Source organism: Hesperophylax consimilis, chromosome 25 (assembly GCF_061612785.1).
Source record: "Hesperophylax consimilis isolate HC1 chromosome 25, BYU_Hcon_1.0, whole genome shotgun sequence".
Classification (NCBI taxonomy): Eukaryota; Metazoa; Arthropoda; class Insecta; order Trichoptera; family Limnephilidae; genus Hesperophylax; species Hesperophylax consimilis.
Window position 1 is genome coordinate 10,865,470 of NC_142860.1, and position 21,962 is coordinate 10,887,431.

General features: G+C 35.1%; 1 protein-coding gene across 1 annotated transcript in view; it reads right to left on the bottom strand.

Moving 5' to 3' along the window:
* Unc-115a (actin binding LIM protein Uncoordinated 115a) overlaps window positions 1-20,086 on the bottom strand; it is a 262,629-nt gene extending 242,543 nt beyond the window's left edge. The window contains exon 1 of the mRNA XM_089646765.1: window positions 19,852-20,086. Coding sequence (XP_089502891.1) covers window positions 19,852-19,855 — 4 coding nt within the window. The 5' untranslated portion in view covers window positions 19,856-20,086. The remainder of the gene's footprint in view (window positions 1-19,851) is intronic.
* Between the last annotated feature and the right edge of the window lie 1,876 nt (window positions 20,087-21,962).

A 21,962-nucleotide genomic window follows, 5' to 3' on the forward strand; every position in this document is an offset into this window, starting at 1 on the left:
TCAGCACAATCAGTCCCGCAAGCTTACAGACAGCTTTATTAATTGCTGTACAATTAATTATTACCTATCTTTTTTTTCTTTATTCATAAAAATATATTTGAATACAGTTTTTTAGTTAGCAAACTTGAAAGATCATCTCTCAAAGATTTAAACAAAATAAATACACATTTATAATGTAGTACTATTAGTTAAAAGAAACCATGACATGATTTTCTGATTGAAGGTAGGTATCTACTTTATCGTTTATCTTCACACGATCATGTGAACAAATTTCAAAATTGCAAATTTGAGTTCATTACGCAGGAATATTTCACATCACAGACAACCGAAGTTACCATATACGTTTTTTGTGCTATTCCTGTAAATCAATTTCTTGCGCTTTTAAACGCAAAAAACTTGTTTTTTTTCATTCATTCAACATTCCCGGGTTACGAATAACCTGACAATATTTGAAAATCTAACCTACCTACTACCACCATAGTAAGCGGAAATGTTGCTTGTATTGTGATGGAGGACTTAGCAAGCCGAGGAATTGAACACAACACGCCTGGGTGGGACCCGAACGCGATGCCAACTCGGCCACGGACCGATTAATTAATTTCTTTATAAAAAAAATGTAAGCGTTTTGTTTTAAACAATATGTTGGTGTTCTAACAAATTTGAAGCCGGTTGTTCGCATTACAGCATACGGTTGGCATTGAAAAGAATAATACCTAGTATGTACAATGCACAACGTTACACCTTTGCGCCAGTAGGTCAAACAATAACAATAAATGGTATCTATGTTGTAAATAAACATGACTGAATATTGCATAGGCACTGTCAATTGTGTGACATCACCCGTATGTTGCAAATAATGCGCATTTCAACCAAAAAAACATTAATTTTGACAGTGTTATCTTTGCTTCAGCTCGGTAACACGTCAACACAAACAGACTGCTCGAAACAAGAGTTTCGATATTCAAAAAAATACTTACTGGTACGACTGCAATTCCGCCGAGTTCATCTAGGCTGCAGAATGCAAGATTGCTAAGAAGATATCCAAACTTCGGTAGGGGAGGTCGCCAGAAGAAAATACGAGCTCATCTAGGCTGGAGAATGCAAGATTGTTAAGAAGATATCCAAATTTCGCTTCGGTAGGAGAGGTCGCCAGAAGAAAATACGAGTTCTTCAAGGCTGCAGAATGCAAGATTGCTAAGAATATATCCAAACTTAGGTAGGAGAGGTCGCCAGAAGAAAATACGAGTTTATCTAGGCTGCAGAATGCAAGATTGCTAAGAAGATATCCAAACTTCGGTAGGAGAGGTCGCCAGAAGAAAATACGAGTTCATCTAAGCTGCAGAATGCAAGATTGCTAAGAAGATATCCAAACTTCGGTAGGAGAGGTCGCCAGAAGAAAATACGAGTTCATCTAAGCTGCAGAATGCAAGATTGCTAAGAAGATATCCAGACTTCGGTAGGAGAGGTCGCCAGAAGAAAATACGAGTTCATCTAGGCTGCAGAGTGCAAGATTGCTAAGAAGATATCCAAACTTCGGTAGGAGAGGTCGCCAGAAGAAAATACGAGTTCATCACAGACATAGGAATTAATAGACGAGAAGATAATGGCGAGGGGTAAAATCAACTGTTGAAGAACGAAGGGGGTGAAGCTGACTGTGATTCGTCAATAAATCAATCTGACAGTAAATAGGCATCTCGCATTATAATATCACCATTTACTTCTTAAAAGTAAAATCTGCTTTTGAATTAATAGACATTTTTACATGGGAGCGCAAATTACTCGCCACGTTATGAACAAATTTGCGAAGTCCAAATTCGGCAAAAAAATTCGGTTCTATTTTCAGAGTCGAATATTTCGTTTAAGTATTTAGTTAAGACACTTTTATAAATGTTCATAATTTACTTCCCAGCAACCAACCAGCTTTGTGTTTCGCGTCCAAACATGTTTCTACAACTGATCCATATTATACAATGTGAATATGCTTAAAATAAAGTAAAATAATGCTTATATATGGAATGTAATACGACAATTGGGTTTATTCTCTTTTTCACATCTATTTTTACAAGTTTTCATAGCATTAGGTCAACATTTTGCCGTGTTATTTCGTAAAATGAACCGATGATGCCTCGACCATAGTTCGCACAAGAATGATGACGTCACGTTTTCAAATTTCACTTGAGGCCATACGCGAGCACAGCCGGCTCCAATGGAACCGGTATGGGGAGTGGGGATAATACGCTTTTAATCACTTAGGGCAGGTCTACTAATATTCATATGTCTATGGAGTTCATCTAGGCTGCAGAATGCAAGATTGCTAAGAAGATATTCAAACTTCGCTTCGGTAGGAGAGATCGCCAGAAGAAAACACGTTCCACATTTGGTAGGTAGGTTTAATAAAAAATTCCGTTGATTGTCTGTACGCAACTCTGTTTCAATGAACTCTAGACCTCGGATTTGCTTCGAAAGTCATTTTCACATTGGAACTGATTGTGTGATAAATTCAGACAAGGGATGGTCTTTTTCAAAATTGGTATAATAATATTCACGGGTCTGCGCTAGTACACCTGCTAATAGAGTTTATTTTTCCCAAATATCAGAAATGGCGGAAAGCAAAGCTTTAGGGAATAATTATGTCTTAATATATGATTTGAGATTTATTTTTGGGGTATTATGACGTGTTGCGCTACCTCCTTCTTTAGACAACGTTTTGGACAGCGTTACAGTGTCCATCATCATCATCATATGCCACATTTGCCCTGAATGGTAACGAAACACGGCATAGTAACCCAAAAATAAATCACTAAAGTAACTAATATATTTACACGTTTCGAAATATAAAAATTTAAGTAAACCAAGTTAAGGTATTTTAAAAATTCCTGTGATATTATAATTGCGGTATTTATTTTTTCGTGTTCTCTATAAAACAGTTGTGCACCAATATATTACGGAGAAGACTTACAAAATTTAATTTAAGTACGGTACATGTAAGTATAAAAGGTAATATTTTTTGTGTATAGGTACGTATTTGTCTATTATACATGTTTGTCTCTTTTAAATCTGTTTTTTTTTTCACTACACGTTTATCCCGATGAAGTAACCATTGGTTTTAAAACATGTCTATGTTTAAAATATGTCTTTTTGATAATGGTATTTACAGATTTTTATTTTTATTAAATTAAAAATATACTTTTCAACGGTCTACTGACGAATTGACGATGAGATATTAGGCTCAGCCACACGTACACTTCGGAGCCGCGGTACCACGCGCCACTCCAGGCCGCCGCGCAGAAAAGTTAAGTCCGAAAGTAATGCAATGGTTTACAGCGCAGTCCATCCGTCCATTGTGAGACTTTTCTTGGTACCGCCGCTCCGAAGCGTACGTGTGGCAGAGCCTATTGAGTCTCCAAGACAATGAAATAAAGTGAAATTACCAAAAAAATATTATTTAGGTTTCGAACCAACGATCGCTGGTTCCGGAGCAAAGGAGCTTACGGCTCTGCTACGGAGGTCATCAGTACTAACAATAATTTGCAAGGTAGATACACAAAAGCTTTACGCTATCGCAAACGCACGCCTGAGGTTAATTGTATGATGAGTGATCATGCAGTCAAGCGTAAAACCCACCATTAGTCCCTGATACAACGTAGGCAGGGGTTCCCAACCGGTCGATCGGGGGGCAAATTTTGGTCGATCCCAATAATTATTTCGATTGTGAAAATAATTGTTGTTTCTAAATTTAGAATTTAAAACCAAGAAGAATCTGGGAGAGGCTAGGAGAAGCAATAAAATACAAGAAAAATCAAAAAGTTGCAAGAGCAATAAGAGGAAATAATATGCTACAATGTTTAACTATTTCGCAGCCAAGTGGGGGAGTAGGTAGTACCCAAAATTACTATCCTCCTTATATTAGCTTAAATACTTGACATTTAATTTTAGTATTTTACGTATTTCTGCGCAAATACATACGTTACCATTAATAATTGACTGAATAATTGGGATTTCTATAGTTTAAAAGCCCATAAGACAGAAAAATGCATGGGGTCGTCGGAAGACCCACATGGTTACAGACGTTTTGTTTGGCATCTTGGACTGTCAAGAGTTCTACTCAAGCGAAACGATAGGAAAACCTTCAATTTATCTAAAGCATATTCATATTGTACACCGATTCGTTATAAAGGTTAATCAAAATAGTGATTTAGCATTAAGCTTCGCCTTAAGAAGCAAGAAGAGACTAGAAGAGTCAAAAAGGCCTTATTATTAAAGATTAGCAAATAAGAGACACGAAGAACCAGGAAGAGCCAAGAAGGGGCAAGAAAAAGGAATACATAAAAAGAAAGAAAAAAAAAACAATGCTCAACCAATTCCCATATTCCTGCCCATTTTAAATTCCAATATTGGCTTATTTGGTTGACATGTATACCGATCGACTAAACTCCAGCCTCCTTTACATCCTCAGAGCACGTGTTCCAAGTCCTAACCAGAGATGTGCAAAATGGGTACCCAAAACCATTTGAAATGCAAAATGGAAATGGGTCAAAACTTTTCCATTTGAAAATGCAAAATGCAAAATGGTTTTTAGAAAAGCATTTCAAATGCAAAATACCTATTTTCAAAATGCATTGAAAATGCAAAATGATTTCTCAGGTCAAACAATTAAAATAATTATAGAATTTTTAAACAATTTTGTCATTTAACAATGTAGAACATATTGATGCATAAATATACATGATGGTGAATCCAAAAACACTACGACAACAGATTATGAAACCACAAAACATTTGCGCGGGACTAATGTTGCCAGCGTAAAAACATAGAAACTGCTATCTAACATTTAATATTACAGCGTCATGGCCATGTTCAGTATTTGAATCAGTATTTTTTGTAATGGTATCACTCAATTGCCAGGGCTCCTACCAGGGAGCAACTTGACAAATGTAAATTATCTCTCATAGCGAGGTTGAGGACCGACTGATATTTGGGGCTTATGAAAAAAAGATGAGTGGAGAAAGTAGGAAGAATGTTTCAAAAAGCATTTAAAATGGAAAATGCATTGAGAAAAGCATTTAAAATGCAAAATGGTTTTTAGAAAAGCATTTAAAATGCAAAATGGAAAATACCCATTTTGCATTTCCATTTGAAATGGATTTATTTGAAATAAAGCACATCTCTGGTCCTAACAAATCAATGCCCCCTGGTGTACCGGTCGCTCCTGGCTGTGAAAGAGATCTAAAGTCATGAAAAGTGATGAAGAAAAATTAGGTTAAATAGGTTAGGTTCATAGGACAGTTTTTTCCATCACTTTTCAAAAGTCTGTTGAATTTCCGCTGTTTTGTTGCCATGGAACCTAATTTGTATATCCTTACCATAAGTATAAATGGGTATTGCTAGATTCGCGTCTATTTGTTAACGAAGCAGTTTTATGGTCAAGGTTTGAAGAACTAAAAAAAGTAACGACAAAAATTCTTGTTAGAAGTAGTCCCATGAAAACTAGGATAAAAGTAACTCTCAACCTCCTCAAAAAGGTTGGGAGCTCTTGAATATTGCATACCAGACACCAGACAGGGGGAATATTTCCAGGGTTCACACGTTTTACTCATTACATAACTGAAGAATGCGGAAGTTACTGCAGCCATTTACCATTCAATTATGCTTACATTATTTATGTAGGAACATTTATTCACAAGATACAGACTTAATAAATACGACCTTAAGTATTTTGAATGGAGGTATAATTATTGCAAGAATTTCCATTTTCGTATATTCACTAATACAAGGGAATTCTCGGGCAGACAAGATAGCAAAGTCTGTTAAATTGCACAAAAAATGTCGCTGTAGTAATTTATAATTGAATTCTTACATTATAATTTATGAAGGAACATTGTTTATTAAGGTAAATAAATAATCCCTTTGGTATTTTTCATGTACACAGGTACGATCATGCAAGAATTAGCATTTTTGTATGTTTACCACTTGAAGGAAATTAATGAGTAAAATCTGGTAGTAATCTTTGCCTGTCGGCGAGGATTCATTTGCCGAAAATGACTTCTCTACGTCGACTGACGACAGGACAGTATTTGAGTAAGTACACGGAGAAAAACGTTAAAAAGGTGATAGCACGCTAATTTCCTGATAAAATATAAGGTACTTCTCAACCATCCACTTGCCCATCTCCTTTCCCTCCCGTTCCCTTCAGCCTTTCAATGTACTACAAATGGGGATGCTATGGGGACCCCGAGCAACTAATTGCTCGGGGTCCCCATGGCATCTAATACGTAAAAATCTACCCGAGTTCGACACAACGTTTTAAGAATTTTTCACCACTCGCATGTTTGTTGTCAAACTTTGGTTTGACATTTTGATCGCTTAGAAATGTTTTAGATGCTTCAATTAAATACTGCGAATTGATCACATCTTGGCCTTCAAAATATATATATTTTTTAAAGTTTTTTTTATAAGCCCAGAAAAAAATGTATCAGGCCTATAAAAACTGCTTTAAAGTTCAAAATCTCCTACTTACGAACCCATTTTCGGTTATGGTTTTATTGTATAGTATGAAAAATGAAGTTATTTATTAAATGGTCGTAAAACATTTAAATATTTGTGTCTGTACGTCCGAAAAATAAAATAAAAGCTAGTTTTTGACGATTTTGCTAGCATAAATCAAAACAGGTGATAAGCGGGAATTTAAACCTTACCGCCATCTACATAAGCGAGTTATTATTAGCGGGTTGATTAACAATGTTACACGACATAGTGCATCGCCTTAATTTGTGCAAAAAGTACGAACATTTGCTATGAATTTATAAAATCCATTCCCTAGAAATTATAATACCGATGAGAAATTATAAATCTTCTTTTAAGGCGAAGCTTTGCCAAATCACTATTTTGATTAATATTTATGACGAATTGGTGTATGGTTATGAATACCAAAAAATTTGGTTTAGATAAATTGAAGATTTTCCTATCGCTTCGCTTGAGTAGAATACAAATAAAATAAAGAATTACTCAATAAAAAATATAAATGCAAACTAAAAAAAATATTTTTTCAATAGAAATGTATGAACGCATAAAGGAAACAATATATATACTTTTAAAATACAGTATTATACCTAAGATTATCTGTGACAGTTTCACTTGAATAACTTTTTAGCTTTCTTATAAAATTATTTACAAAATGAATAAAAACCAGTTTTTTGCTTGAAATCGAACGTTTCTAGACTCCGTTTGCCAAGCGATTTTAATGCCCATTACCTACGATATAAGGTATACCAAGAATGTACACATTTTTGGCATGTAGCTTCTTCTTAATAATAATATTTGGCTAATTTATATAACGCCATTTTGTAAAAAAATCACCCCAGGGGCGCTGTTCAAATATATTTATTAAATATTAAATATAGCTGGCTTACAACTAGGATTCATAATAACTAGTGATTTACATCTAAGACTTATTTCTAGTGACTTACTGAGATATATATTTACATGTGTAGAAACTTATGTACTTACATTTAAAAATACATCGATAAATATATATTTTGATTAAAATTAAATTTAACGAACGCAAATAATACGAATTTAATTTGTAAAAAAAACTTGGCCGTCAAAATCCCGCCAGCAATAAGTCAAAACTCAAAGGAATTTATGATTTCCCACGTCAATTTTGCGTCAGGGCCGGAGTCGACGATAAAATGAAATTACTACAGCGACCAACAATGGAGTTTGCAGTTTAATTTCTGCGTGCATTTAGTGGTTTATTGTTCGACTCGTAGCCGACGGTTATAAAAACAGCCCGGTTAAGTTATTAAAAGTAATAGCTCCCACTGGTTTTCTTCTGAAAATTGCAACGAAAATTGTGAAATTAACAAAAAATAAACATGAAGGAAACTCGAATTGAAAAACGGGCTTCGCGTGTCAGGGGCAAGACGTTTATAATTTATTGAGTAATTTATCGTAAATTCGAAATAAGAACGAATAGTGGTCATGTAGGGTTAAACAGATAGGTAATTTCAGTGACGTAGCAATAATATAGCCCTGGTGAAAGACCACTATTCAAAATCGAATCGTTGTTTGAAATCGGTTATTTTATATGAATACCAACTGTTCCCAACCGCCTGAAGCCAGTGAGACTATGGCATCTTTAAATGGGGTATGTTGTGGGAGGAGATGGGAAAGATGAAGGTGCGAAAGTACCTGGCTATTCAGATCTGGTCACCAAACACGGCTAAAGCCATTTCAAGCAACGTTTCAATTCTTAAGGGTGGTCTAACACTAGGGCGATACTGAGAGTACCTTTCACTCTGGGAAGTGCCGCAAGAACACTATATATTATTTTAATGAGTTATTTATGAATTAACACAAATTAATCAAATAAAAATATACTTGCGCACCAGGATTTGAACCCCCCGACCTTCGAATTGCTAGTCGATAGCCTTACTTAATTAAGCCTTAATAAGATATGAATTGTTAGGTACCTAATAATAATAATTGGATAATTTATATAGCGCCGTTTTTGTGAAAAATCACCTTAACTTCTCAACGTTCCTCTTCCCCATCTCCTTTCCTTCTCCACTGCCTTACATAATTACATAGAGCCGAGGAAGTCTAGTCTTGTAAAGCGACTTTGAGATTATTTTTCACACAGCGACGGCAGACGGCTTTCAGCCTCGTAACATACCTCAATTGGGGGTGCCATAGTCCCACTGGCTCCGGATAGTTGGGAGCAGTTGGAACTCATTTGTGGTATTAACATAAAAATAAAATGTGGAAATAGTTATTTCGATTATAAAAAACGCATTTTGACGCGTGCCTATTTCGCTGCATTCATCTAAAAACACCTGTCAAGTTCCACCCCTCGAATGCATTTATTTATAGCAGGGGCGAAATGGCGCAAAGCAATGAACGCAAACCTTAACTAGGGGAGAATTATCAAAGAATACCAATTTTATCACACTTATGTTACTGTAATTTTATATCAAACAAGATTACTGACAGATGTAGACTTAGCACTGTGATTTGTTTGGCTGATTGAAATGATAGCTTCCTCTGTGGTTCGATTCCTAGAAAACATAATAATAATAATACTATCTTCTGTATGTACGTTTGTTTGGACACATTGATGGAATCTTATCTTCCGTATGTACGTTTGTTTGGACACATTGATGGAATCTTATCTTCCGTACGTACGTTTGTTTGGACACATTGATGGAATCGTATCTTCCGTAAGTACGTTTGTTTGGACACATTGATGGAATAGTATCTTCCGTATGTACGTTTGATCAGACACATTGATGGAATAGTGTTACGTAAAATAATGGCAGACGACAGAAGTCAAATAATATTCGCTAACTTAAACTATACGAACATCGGTACCAAAATAGAACGCGTCCTTTCTTTCATCCGAATCCAGGTGAAAAGAAGACCCACAAGGAAATTGGACGAAAATAAGCATCGTGTAAAATCCCCATAAAGCTGCTATCACATGTATTCATTTCCTGTTATCCCATTTTGTCTCCTATCGACATAATCTTTACTCTGTAAACTGACCCAACAAAGGTGTTGTGTAATTCCAGCAGTTTGCACTTGACAAACAATAAGCGGCCGTTGTTAGAGCAAGTTGTTTGAACCCTTATCGATTTCTTGAGCGTGTTCCTCAGTCGAACTGGGGACCATAAGGTGTATAGACTACAAACTGTAAAGAGTCCGGCACGGTCGCACGCTACCAATAATGTGCATAGAAAATGGAAAAATGTTTGCGTATTTTGGATGCCACGCGATTGAGGCAATCTAGAAGACAGAAGAATCGTCGGGGTTTAAAAGCACGAAATTTGGGGGTTGGGGGGGGGGGGGGTTCACAAAGAAAATAATATACACTTTTAAAACTTTTGTTTTTTTACTTTTCCGATTTTATGTCCGGGTTAAATCTTCCCCATAGGAAAAACTAAACCCTTCCACACACTTTTCCACAAATGATCATCTAGTCAATCAACATTATGCAAGTGCATTATATAAGCAAAATAAATACAATACAAGAACAGCACGTCAACTCACCAGAGATCAAATGGGAAAATAATTCACCGACTCCAGATATTTTCATATCAGAGGGTTTGGCTCGGTAGAACTCCTAATAGGGCCTATAAATCCTACTGATCCATCAACATAAATATTTAAAAAATCTTTCGTTATCCTACATGTATTCAAAATGACCGACTTTTGCATCTTTATACATAAATTTTTTGATAGATCTAATACGCCTAAATTTTGAATGAGAGAGCTAGGTATAATGCCAGTAGCCGAAATAACGAAAGGTAATATTTTTATAGTCTGAGAATGCCAAATTATTTTACTCTCATTTCCTAAATCTGTGTATTTTCTTATTTTTTCATTAACAGATTATTTAATATTACAGGAATTTGGAATAGCGACATCAATGATATAAGTTTTTTTTTTGGAAAATTCAAAAAAAATATTAAAAAAATCATTTATATTATTATTGTCACACATAGTTATTCCATACATAATATATATTATAGATGTTACAATATGATTAGTAATATTGATGAGATATGTCAATTTGAGAGGGTGATTTGGGTATCGCCACCCTGGGAACCATTTATTGCATAATCAAAACCTCTGCCATAGGTCACCGTAAGCGGTTCGCTACGTTTGGTGATTTAGCAGGGGTGCTCGGGTTCGTCGTGTGAAATGTGTTCAGGATGCGCCTGCCCACCAGCTGCGTGGCGTGCCAGATCGGGAGAGGCTGGTTTGGGGAGACCATTTCACCACACCAACTGGTCTCTCGACCAGTGGCGGCCGGTGGTCAAAATATGTGGGGGTTCACCGGATTACAACATTAAGTCAGAAAATAAATTAAATAAAGGTACATACCTATTTATAAAGAAGTTCTATTCTCCGCTCCTTTTGTTTAGCGAAGACCTCTATGATTCTCGTGTTGAAATCAGGCATAGACTGAATAAACCTTTTTTCAATGCTTAACACTGATATTGCGTTCAGTCTGTCCGGGCTCAACGTGTTTAAAAAGAATTTTATTCTTTTTAAACAAAAAGAATTTTATTCTTTTTAACGGTGAGAAACATCTTTAGTTTTCAACTGAGGTCATCCCAAAGGTCATGAATGGTGAACACACGTTTTAGTAATTTCACAGTCTCGGAAAAGTCTTCTAATAAACAAGTACTATAAAAAAGTTGTAACATTGATAAAGCGCCGTTAGTTTTTGAAAAATCGTCGCGGGCGTAAATTGCACAGAGTTCACCTTTTAACTGAACTTTATTTAGGAAGTCATATGTTTTAAGCTTCACATTGAAATCATGTTCTGGGAAATTTGACCTGTATCGATTTTTATTAACTAGCTCATTATGGTGTTTAACTTAGGCACGGTAGACTGAATCCAATTGCATTCTTATGTCAACTTTTCCTAAAACCTTTAAGCCAAAAAATTTTTGTAAATGTAAATGACATACATCAGTAAGTGTAAATGTAAATACATCAGTAACACCGCTGATTGTCCAAACTGAATCAACATCGTAAATTAAATACGGAAAACAAAATAAACTATTCAATTGATCACATCCACAGAGCCACGAAGCTTTTTTATACATTGTTTTGTTAAATGATCGAGTAAACTTCTTCGATCCAGATTCGCACTCTTGTTTTATTATCAGTTCAGGTTTAGGTGAACCGGCATTTTTTATTATCACTTTGTTTTCAAATCTCGACCTATTGTTCTTAATGTATTCCACATAAATTTATTAATTTATACGTTGAACAAACACAAAGTAATCATAAATTAGTATAACCTGCAATTGATATGCCTTATTAATAATTGATATACAAGATCGATATAACCTGCAATTAAACTTCAAACCTTTCGCAGAGTAAGAAAAGTTTTAAATGCAAGAGACAATGCCCGGCAACGGCAAGTACTGACTGAACTGATAATAAGTAATCTGACCATCACTCATCTCTTAATGACAAGTTTTATCTTGTATGCTTGTATCGAAGAAGCGGAACATTCTCTGAAAAATAGCAGATGGTAAATTGAAACCACGATTTCGACAATAATATCAAACATACGCGTTTTAGTTTAAATTTCTTCTGAATAAACCGTTCCTTCTGATGTGGTGGTAAAACCCCGAACGCCGTCCTTGATATGGTATTATTTGCAAAGAATAGTAGGCATTGGTATGTACCCACGCTTTCGACTGTTCCACAGAATATGCGACAAAGTAGTTAAATTTTGGATCGCAATCGAAAACGAACTGCTACGAACATAGGCACAAGTCAAAGTCGGTCTGCAAGTTAAGCGCGCTTAATAAGTAGGTACCTTTTGAATGAGATATTATAACCGAACCGAGTTTCGTATTGTGATTAGCCATGTCGGAAATCTTGTTGGTTGTTCGGCGCTCGGGAGCACATATTAGCTGGCCGCCACTGCTCTCGACCCATCGCCTTGCGCCGCAGTGGGAGGGATATGTTCATAATTTCGTCACTCCTGGACACCCTGATCCTTAGATTCCTACCCAACCCTCATACCCTTTACCTTCCCAGATCTTCCTCTCCTTATATTCCTTAAAAAAGATTCTCTCACAAGTTTGGGGTAAATGTAAAAAAATATATACATATTTTCTCTATAATCGGTGACAATTTTGTGGTGGACATATTTATGTAAAATTGTTTCGAGATTTTCGTCCTATAAACGGTTTATAATTTACTTAAATATATTTATTTATAAATGTTTGCTAGCATATTATATGGGATGACAAAAACGAGCATATTTTAACGCATTATCCACCAAGAAATTGGGCTTTTCTTTGCTAAGACAACGATAGAAACGGATCACATGAAAGCATCGGTCTGTTGTAATTTGTCGATGCCATCCACAAATCCTAAATTCACAATCTCTACACTCAGTAATAAACGCATGTTAGATGAGCATATTAGCATTGTCCACCAAGAAATTATGTTTTTCTTTGCTAAGACAACAATAGAAATATTTCGTTTTGTGCGCGGCGGGAAATTCAAATTGCTGTAACAATTTAAGAGGAAGCTACAAGCCAAAAATGTGTATAGTCTTGGTATACCTTATATTGTGGGTAATAGGCATTAAAATCGCTTGACAAACGGAGTCGAGGAACGTTCGATTTCAAGCACAAAACTGATTTTTATTTATTTTGTAAATAATTTTATAAGAAAGCAAAAAAGTTAATCAAGTGAAACTGTCACAGTTAATCTTAGCGATAATACTGTATTTTTAAAAGTTGTTGCCATTACGCGTTCATACATTTCTATTGATAAAATATTTTTTTTAGTAGTTTACATTTTTTTTTATTGAGTAATTTGTTTTTTTATTTGTATTCTACTCAAGAGAAACGATGGGAAAACCTTCAATTTATCTAAAGCATATTTTTCGGTATGCATAATGTACACCAATTCATTATAATGATTAATCAAAATAGTGATTTAGCATTAAGCTTCGCCTAAAATCTATATTTTTGACAAAGTGAAATAAGTCTGTGCATTTTTCAAGTTAACATTAATAGTATTCATTTTTTAAATAATAAAAACATTTATTTTTAATATTAATAATATTATTAACCTCGTGAACGGCGGGTGTACTTATGTATACCTACTATTAAAAAACATTTCTCTGAAAATAGCTAGCTATTCTGGGGAAACTACATATTATGCTAGATTATATATTGTTTCATAAATAATATATAAACACATTGTCTGGTAAAACGGTGCAATTTATAAAACATCATTTTGCAAAAAGCAAGTAGGTTATTAATAAAATAGAATTGTATCGGCGTTCAAAAAGTTAAACTACTAATTACGTTCAAGAAGTTAAATTACTAATGTCCGTGATGTGAAATATAAATCCTACATGAACTCAATTTTGCAATGAAATTTTCAAAATTTGAACCAATTTTGATTGATAAAGTAGGTACCTACCTATAATTATAAAATTATTTAATTTAATTAATAATTTCTGTATTAGAATTTTATTTTTTTGTGTTCTTTCAATATGTTCATCTAAGGCTCATTCGAAAGGTAAATTTCTGAGGTCTCTCTAATTTATCAACAGATTTTTTTTTTTATATTATAAAGAAAATTGCAATATTTGTTTTTGAATGGCAATGAAGCATACTTTCAGCTTCATCAATCCCAATATAATAATACAAAAACTCAAATGAACATATTTAGCCGAATAACCAAAAACTAGGCGTCTCGACTTAATCTTTTGACCGGCTGCAATGTTAAATATGTCAATCTGTATGTTTGTGTGCGAGTCTCATCCCCCTAGGCCGCACCCTCCTGTTATTTTATTAGGGTAGGTAAAGTACGCCGGCGAGAGAACGGGTAGGGGAAGGTTGAGCGGAGCGGACAACGTGGCGCCCTTACGAGTAGGTACCGCAGGGCGTACCGATAATAGGTCCGTTGTAACCTCTCCCTCTTTCTCAAAGGCGATGGACGCAGTAGAGAGAGAGGTTACGACGGAGATCTAAGCTGTAAAATTTACTATCGAAATAGGAACTTTTTTCCAACTTCCCCCAGCTCTTGTAAGGGGTACACAAATAAATAGACAAAACGAGGAAGATAAAAAATAACTAGCTAACCAAAACGACATTATTCTCTAAGACTAAGGGTAGGCGGAGAATAGAATGCCACAAAAGTGTTTTTTGACGATTTAGTACCATTCCAAAATTCTCTATTATTTCTTCTCTAACGGAATATCATAACTATCTGCGGGAAATCGTAAGCATGAAAATAATTAACGTGTAAAGCAGTGGTTCCCAAAGTGACCCCAGGGGTCCCCGGGATCATTCAGGGGTCCGTGGAAAATTAAAATTTGGGGGTCCCTGAACAACGTGAGGGGGTCCGCGCAAGGTTTAATATATAACTAAAAAAATGGGACACATTTTTATTAATATGGAAGTTTTAATAAACAACTATGAATACATTATTAGCGATTTTTAGATCCTAGATATAAATATAAACATAGACAGGTGCATAATTCGTACTAGTGAGTCGTACTAGCTAGTCTTGATATTTGGAACAACTGGTAAAAGTATGAATAAATACCTATTCCCTAAGTATTTCGCACTTGTACCTACTTACTTTTTTGCTAGAGAATTTCTAAACAAAAATTTTGTGAGTGTAGAGGGGAGGGAGATTGCAAAGTCACACTACCAGGGTTGTCATAGAATCACTAACTCCAGACAGTACTTAAGAAAAAGTGTAATTAGGATTCACATAGGCAATACAAAAATATGAAGGTATATATATTCGATTTCAGGTAGGTATATTGGGTTTGTCATGCATCCGGAATTGATCCGAGGGCTGTAGTGTCGATGAGAAATTGACTGAAGTGTAGAGGGGAGGAAGATTGCAAAGTCACACTACCAGGGTTGCCATAGATTCACTAGCTCCAGACAGTACTTATCCACGTGATGTAACATAATTTCAAAGATATTTCCTGCAACCACACCTACCCAGCCTTTCATTATATCCAATCATGCACGACAGGCCCGCTGCATTCCCGCCGGGATATGCAGTGAGCAGTGAACACCGCTGTTCACACACGGTGTGGATATCGCGATATAATTGACAGGGCCTATCAACTTACCTACCTGCCGGCCTCTGACAGTCACCGGATTCACTAATGTCAGGTAGGGTATCGAATTTCACGAGAATAAGGTCGACGATAAATTTTATTTTAGGCATATCCAGTTGCGAAAATTTTGCAATAATTATTTATCATGAGAGTACTTACAGCCTATGAAGATCTCACATTTGATTATTATCAAATCGACCATGAGCGTAATTTGGAAAATTTTCACACTTGAACGGTCCCCGCTAAAAAACTGTTTTAGCTTTATATTGTGTTCACCTGAAAAGCTTGACAACATAACTGTAATGCTCGAAAACTTGTAATATTTTAATCAAAAACTGAAATGGGCCGAGAATCAGCGTTGCACGGGGACCGTTCAAATATGAAAAAAAATCTTTAAAATTCTAAATCCTAAAAAATTTCTAACGAACTTGATTATATTAACCGTTTCAGACCGTATGTATATTTGAAAATACATAGATTTCAGAATTTCTAACGAACTTGTTTTTAACAATTCTTTCAAGATCGGCATACAAATATTATATTGTATCGGTGATTTAATCCAATATTGTATTTGTAAGCCTTTGTTTTGGCTCAATACTCGTACGCCTCCGGTAATCAGACCTTCCCGTCCTGTTTCAAACCTCTTTCAAGCAGTCAGTGTCTGAGTCAAGCAGGCACTGGTCTGAGGCAGTCAACTCTTAGATCAGCAACATCAGCAGCTGTAGGCAGACTGATGAAACTTAAGCGCAAGCCAAATACTAAGTTTGGTGATCGCGCTTTCGGAGTATCTGGGCCGAAGGCTCGGAATAAACTCCCTCCGGGACAAAGATACATAACAAGCCCAACAGAATTTGTCCATACCGTTAAACTAAATATACCTGCCTGAGAGTAGCCTATAATAATCCTAATCACACTTTTACTATCGGATTTACATTATTCGAAGCCTTACTTCAATCCTCAATCCGTCGCGTATCGAGGGACGAACCACATTTAGGAAGATAAATTCTAATCAAATCCTTGTACTGTTGGTCCGCTCAAAATAAAATTTATTTTTCCTATCTTAAACACGCTCATTAAATAACATAAACATATTTTTAAATAAATACCGGAATTAATAAGGCATTTCCAATTACATATGTTCCAATTATGTCCTCTGTGTGCCAATAGTATCTAAATTTCCATAATAAACAGTGTTAATATCAAGTGAACTTCCAGTTAAGTACGGTCCTGTATCTCTATCATTTGCCTGTACAGCGTATAAATAAATAATACTATATTTATGTAGGTACATTCTAAGGCAGAATCAAGTTCATTCGCCAAATGCATTGTTTTTTTTTTTCATTAACCCTACAGGAAAAAATTCCTTCAGGGCGTATCATCTTTTGGGATGCTTTGCGGAGAGTTTTTTTCAAGGAAAGGAAAGAGGAAGTTCCGAGAAGGTAAAAGGTATGAGGGTTGGGTATGAATCTAGGGATCAGTGTGTCCGGGAGTGACGGACATATGAATATATCCCTCCCACGGGTCGAGAGACCAGTTGGAGAGGCAAAGGGTCTCCCCAAAGCAGCCTCTCCCGATCTGGCACGCCACGCAACTGGTGGGCAGGCGCATTCTGTACACACTTCACCCGATGAACCCGGGCGCCCTTGCTAAATGACCATTGTACAGATAGATTGTCATTAGTGATCGACGAACCGGTAGAATCCGTTAGCCATAAGTTGATTATAGTTTGTCTAGTATATAGTTAGTAATAATTCACCTATTTGGTCCCCTTTATATAAAGTTTACTCCAATAATATAGAAAGAGTTCAGCACAAATTTCTTAAGTACATAAATTTTAAGCTCGGAATTCCTATTGATTACATTAATTATGTCAGTTTGATGAATCAATTGCATCTAATAACACTGTCTGACAGGAGAATTATTTCAGACCTGGTTGTGTTACACAGAGTCATTAACAACTTAATTGATAGTCCTGCCATCCTTGCCACTATTAAACTACATGTGCCGACTAGGAATACAAGACAAAATATAACATTCTTCTGTAATACATACTCGAGCAACTATCAGACACACTCACTGACCAATAGGATGCATGATCTGGGCAACAAGTATGGGGTGCTATTGATTTATTTATTGACTCCATATTATATTATAGAATTAAGCATAATCTATACCAACACTTTGTTGAATCCTACAAATTAGAGTAGCGTTGGTAAATTAGTTTTAATGATTTGTCTTATATGTAGTGTTGTTGTAATTTCTTTTTTACTTTATGTTACTCTTACGTTTTATTGCTTCATATTTTTTTAATATTTTCTCATTATACTTGTAATCACAATTTTACAAGTGTGTATTTTTTACCTTCTTTTACATCTATTTACTGTCAATATCTCCTGTATAATACATACCTATTCTCTTATTGTACAGCATCATGTATCACTTCTATGTAAAAGCCTTTTTAGGCGTATATATAAATAAATAAATAAGATAAATTATTTCAGAAATACATTATGTATTTGTACAGCGCCCTTGATGTGATTTTTCACAAAAACGGCGCTATAAAAATCATCAAAATATTATTATTATTATTGTTATTAAAGCTAGTACAAAAACAGCTTTCCTCCCACACTTGTGGCTAGGCGAAAACTGCGCAAAAATGTATTACAATGAAAAAAACCCAAACAGAATAATACAAAAATGTATTACAATGACTAAAATCCAAACAGAATAATACAAAAACGTATTACAATGACTAAAATCCAAACAAAAAAACACACAATTTCCGCCCACCCAATTTAACACGAAGAGAGGCCTCTTCCTTATTCTAAAAATAACGTTTATGGTAAGAGATTTGTTCTAAATATATGTACATATAACAAGGTTGCCGCTTGCCGATGCAACAGTTTATTGTCATTATTCAGAAAGTTTGAGGAAATTTGACAAGCCTAGTACCCTTTTGACTCGGCGACCTTTGAACTTAGGAAATCCAATACGATGGCATTATGACCCTTACGCTCAGATTAACAATGGCTTAATTTGGGTTACCGGGTTTTCCATGCCGGTTGGATTTTAACAGTTTTCTGGGTTATTTTTACGGCACTCTTTAAGAATTTTGACCTTCAATATGCAGGTACTTGAACATTAAAAATATAAACTAAATTTATAATATGGTTGTGAAAATCGATCAGTTATGATGGTTGTATTCATTTACGTAATTTTCTTATCACAGGTTTTGGATGGGTTTTAGTTTTCATCATCCGGATCAGGACGGACTGTTGTAATTTGGAAAACCACAATATTTCTCTATGCGATGAGATTATAGATTGGTATGTATTACAACATTTACGATACACACGGCATGATAAGCATTTTTTGTCTGCAAATTATGTTTTTACTTAGGTGCATAACTCTGGTGGATATTTTTAAAATTATAATGTACCTATCAAAATTATGACTGAAAATTTAAAATCCTACATACATTTAGAAGATTTGTGGCAGAAATAATCATTTACCGCAGAAAAAGTTTGTTTCCGGATTTCCCGGTGTTATTTATTGTACCTTGTAGGTACAAGACGATTTATTCAATTTAATGCCTTAAATAGGGCAATTCCTGGTGGTATTTTAGCGTTATAATTTCGATTAGTATGCGAGTGAGTGATTATATTATAGATAATTCTTTTGGTATGCGATTGAATTCAACGCTAATGGCATACATGCTGAAAAAACTAGTTTAATCAGGTGTTATTTTGCTCATAAAGGATTAGGCAAACACTTATTCAGCATTTTTTAGCGAGGGCAAATAATTCGCAAACAAACACGGTCATATCGTTATGTAGCTCGAAAACAGCGAAGCACTAATTAAATAAAAGATTACCGGGAATATTTCGCAACCCAATGTTTAGTCGATGTCTTATGTGAAGTTTTAAGTTATCGTGCTCGCCGATTAATATAAATACACATTACATTAAAATCGTGGCTTGGACTTGTTTTATTAGACGTTTAATCGCGTGCAAGCAGCTTTGGCAACCCTTGTGACTCACGCCAGGCACCCCAGCGTTTTATTCCGATGAAAAAATCAATAATTATGACATAAATCGGATGGAAAATCTTCACACCTTCCTAATACATTACTACATCATACATACATATCGATTTACATTATAAAATACGAGAAAATGTGGGAAAATCATTGGAAAAAATATCAAAGCCGGGACACTTACCCATTTTTCTTATGGCTTGTTGGTATGATCAGTTACGGAGAAACATGCACCATATCACTATTATAATTATTTGTAATTAGCACAATTTGAAACACCTTGTCACGAGAACACACGACAGTTGTCACCTAACGAACGAACTGACTCGACGACAAATAGGACGAAATATGGGCGAGCCCATACTTATTTGCTCGACTCATCAATAGATGCTGCGGGGAAACGTCACTGTCCGCCGCTGACAAGAAAACAATCGACAATGGACGCTCCATGACATCTATGGGATAATGCCAGAAGCTAGTTTTATTATCTTCAGGTATGCCAACGCAAAAGAGCGAAAATAAATCCCTTCAAAGTATACCTCACGGTTCGATGACAACTCATAATATGGGAACTCACCACATGAATTTTTAGAGCAAATTTATTCGTCACACGACAATTCTTCATACAATAATTCACCACAGTAACGATTCAGAACAACCATATCCCGGAATGGTGAAAGAGTAGATGCAAATTAAAAATTCGTCAAAATTACCTAACAATTTTCTGAAGGTACGATTTCCCAACAACTTTTTCGCTGCCTGAGGGAGGGGGGAATTTTCTATGGGTATTCGGTGGATGTTTAGTAACTTAGTAGATTTTCAAATAATTTGGATGAAAAGGGGGACGTGTTCTATTTTGGTAGTTGGTTCCGATTTTTGTGTTGTTAATGGAGTTACATCGGCTTATGATTTTTTTTAGTATCTGATGACACAGGCATGGGATACATCATTAAAAAAATTAAGTATATTTTGGCATTTCATTTCATTTAAATTGTTGTCTAAATGACTTTTTAAGTCCACAGTTTTTATGGTATTTGTCCCTATTTTTGGCTATCCTTTGTTATTTATACTGTACTTTGTCAATATTGTTTTCGATATGTTTCGTGTAAGTAAGTTTGTGTCTAACCACATTTTCACTTGCGTGATTCCTAATTACGCTCTATCGTACACCTTAGTCCAATCTTTAGATTTGAATAGTAAAACTGTATCGTACGCATAACTAAAAATTTCTCCGTCTATTTTCAAGTTGCATAGATCATCTATGTAAATAGTGAATAGAAAGGGTCCTAGTATGCTTCCTTGTGGAACTCCATATGTAATCGGCAGTGGCTTGCTAGTATGGTGATTATTTTTGACTTGCTTAGTTCTGTTACTCATATAACTTTTCATTAGTTGGAGTTCCTTGCATTTGATACCCATGTTTTCTAATTTTTTTAATGAGATTTTGTGGCACTTTGAATCAAAGGCTTTAGCTAAATCTAGATATATTGCTATGCATTTATGTCCTTGATCTAGGTTGCTATGTATATAATCTATTGCGTGTGCTAATGCTTCTTTTGTGCCTTTTTTTTCTAACTCCATATTGTTTTTCCAAGATTAATTTGTGATCTTCCAGGTATTTTACAATTTGGTTTTTTAATACTCTTTCAAAGATTTTTGATAGTGAAGTTAACAATCTGATTGGTCTTTAGTTAGTTTTTTCCCATTTTGTCTATTGCTTTATAAATAGGGATCACCAATCCTGGTTTAAGAGTAGGTACTAGGAAAGCAACTTTGTGTTATACTGAGGTGGGTGTGTTATAAGTTTTAATATATATATATATATATATTTTTTTTTTTTTTTGTGCTATATGTTGTTATTTCGTATAATATTCCCAGTGCAAAGTTGTTTTTAGAGTGTTAATTATTGTGTCAATTTCTTCTTTAGTTGTTGTTTTTATTGTAAGTCTTTGTTGTGTCGTTTGTTTATTGATGTTGGTCTCCTTGTTTTACGTTTCGCTAAAGCTTTTCCTATATTATTTATTTTTAGCATCTACTTTTTTGGAGTCAATGTTTAGTCATTCGATATTATTTATCTGTTTTATTTATGTGTGAATGTAACTTCTTTTAATATTTTCCATATCGTTTTTGGGTTTTTGTTTTTTTATTGTAGTTTTGTCTGTAGTATATCTCCTTAGCTACACTTTTCTAAATCTGTTATAGTATAATTGCGTATTCCCAAATGCATATCAAATATAATAGAATTCCGAGTTTGTTGTAATATTTGGCAATATCAATAACTCAAGCCGCTAGAGG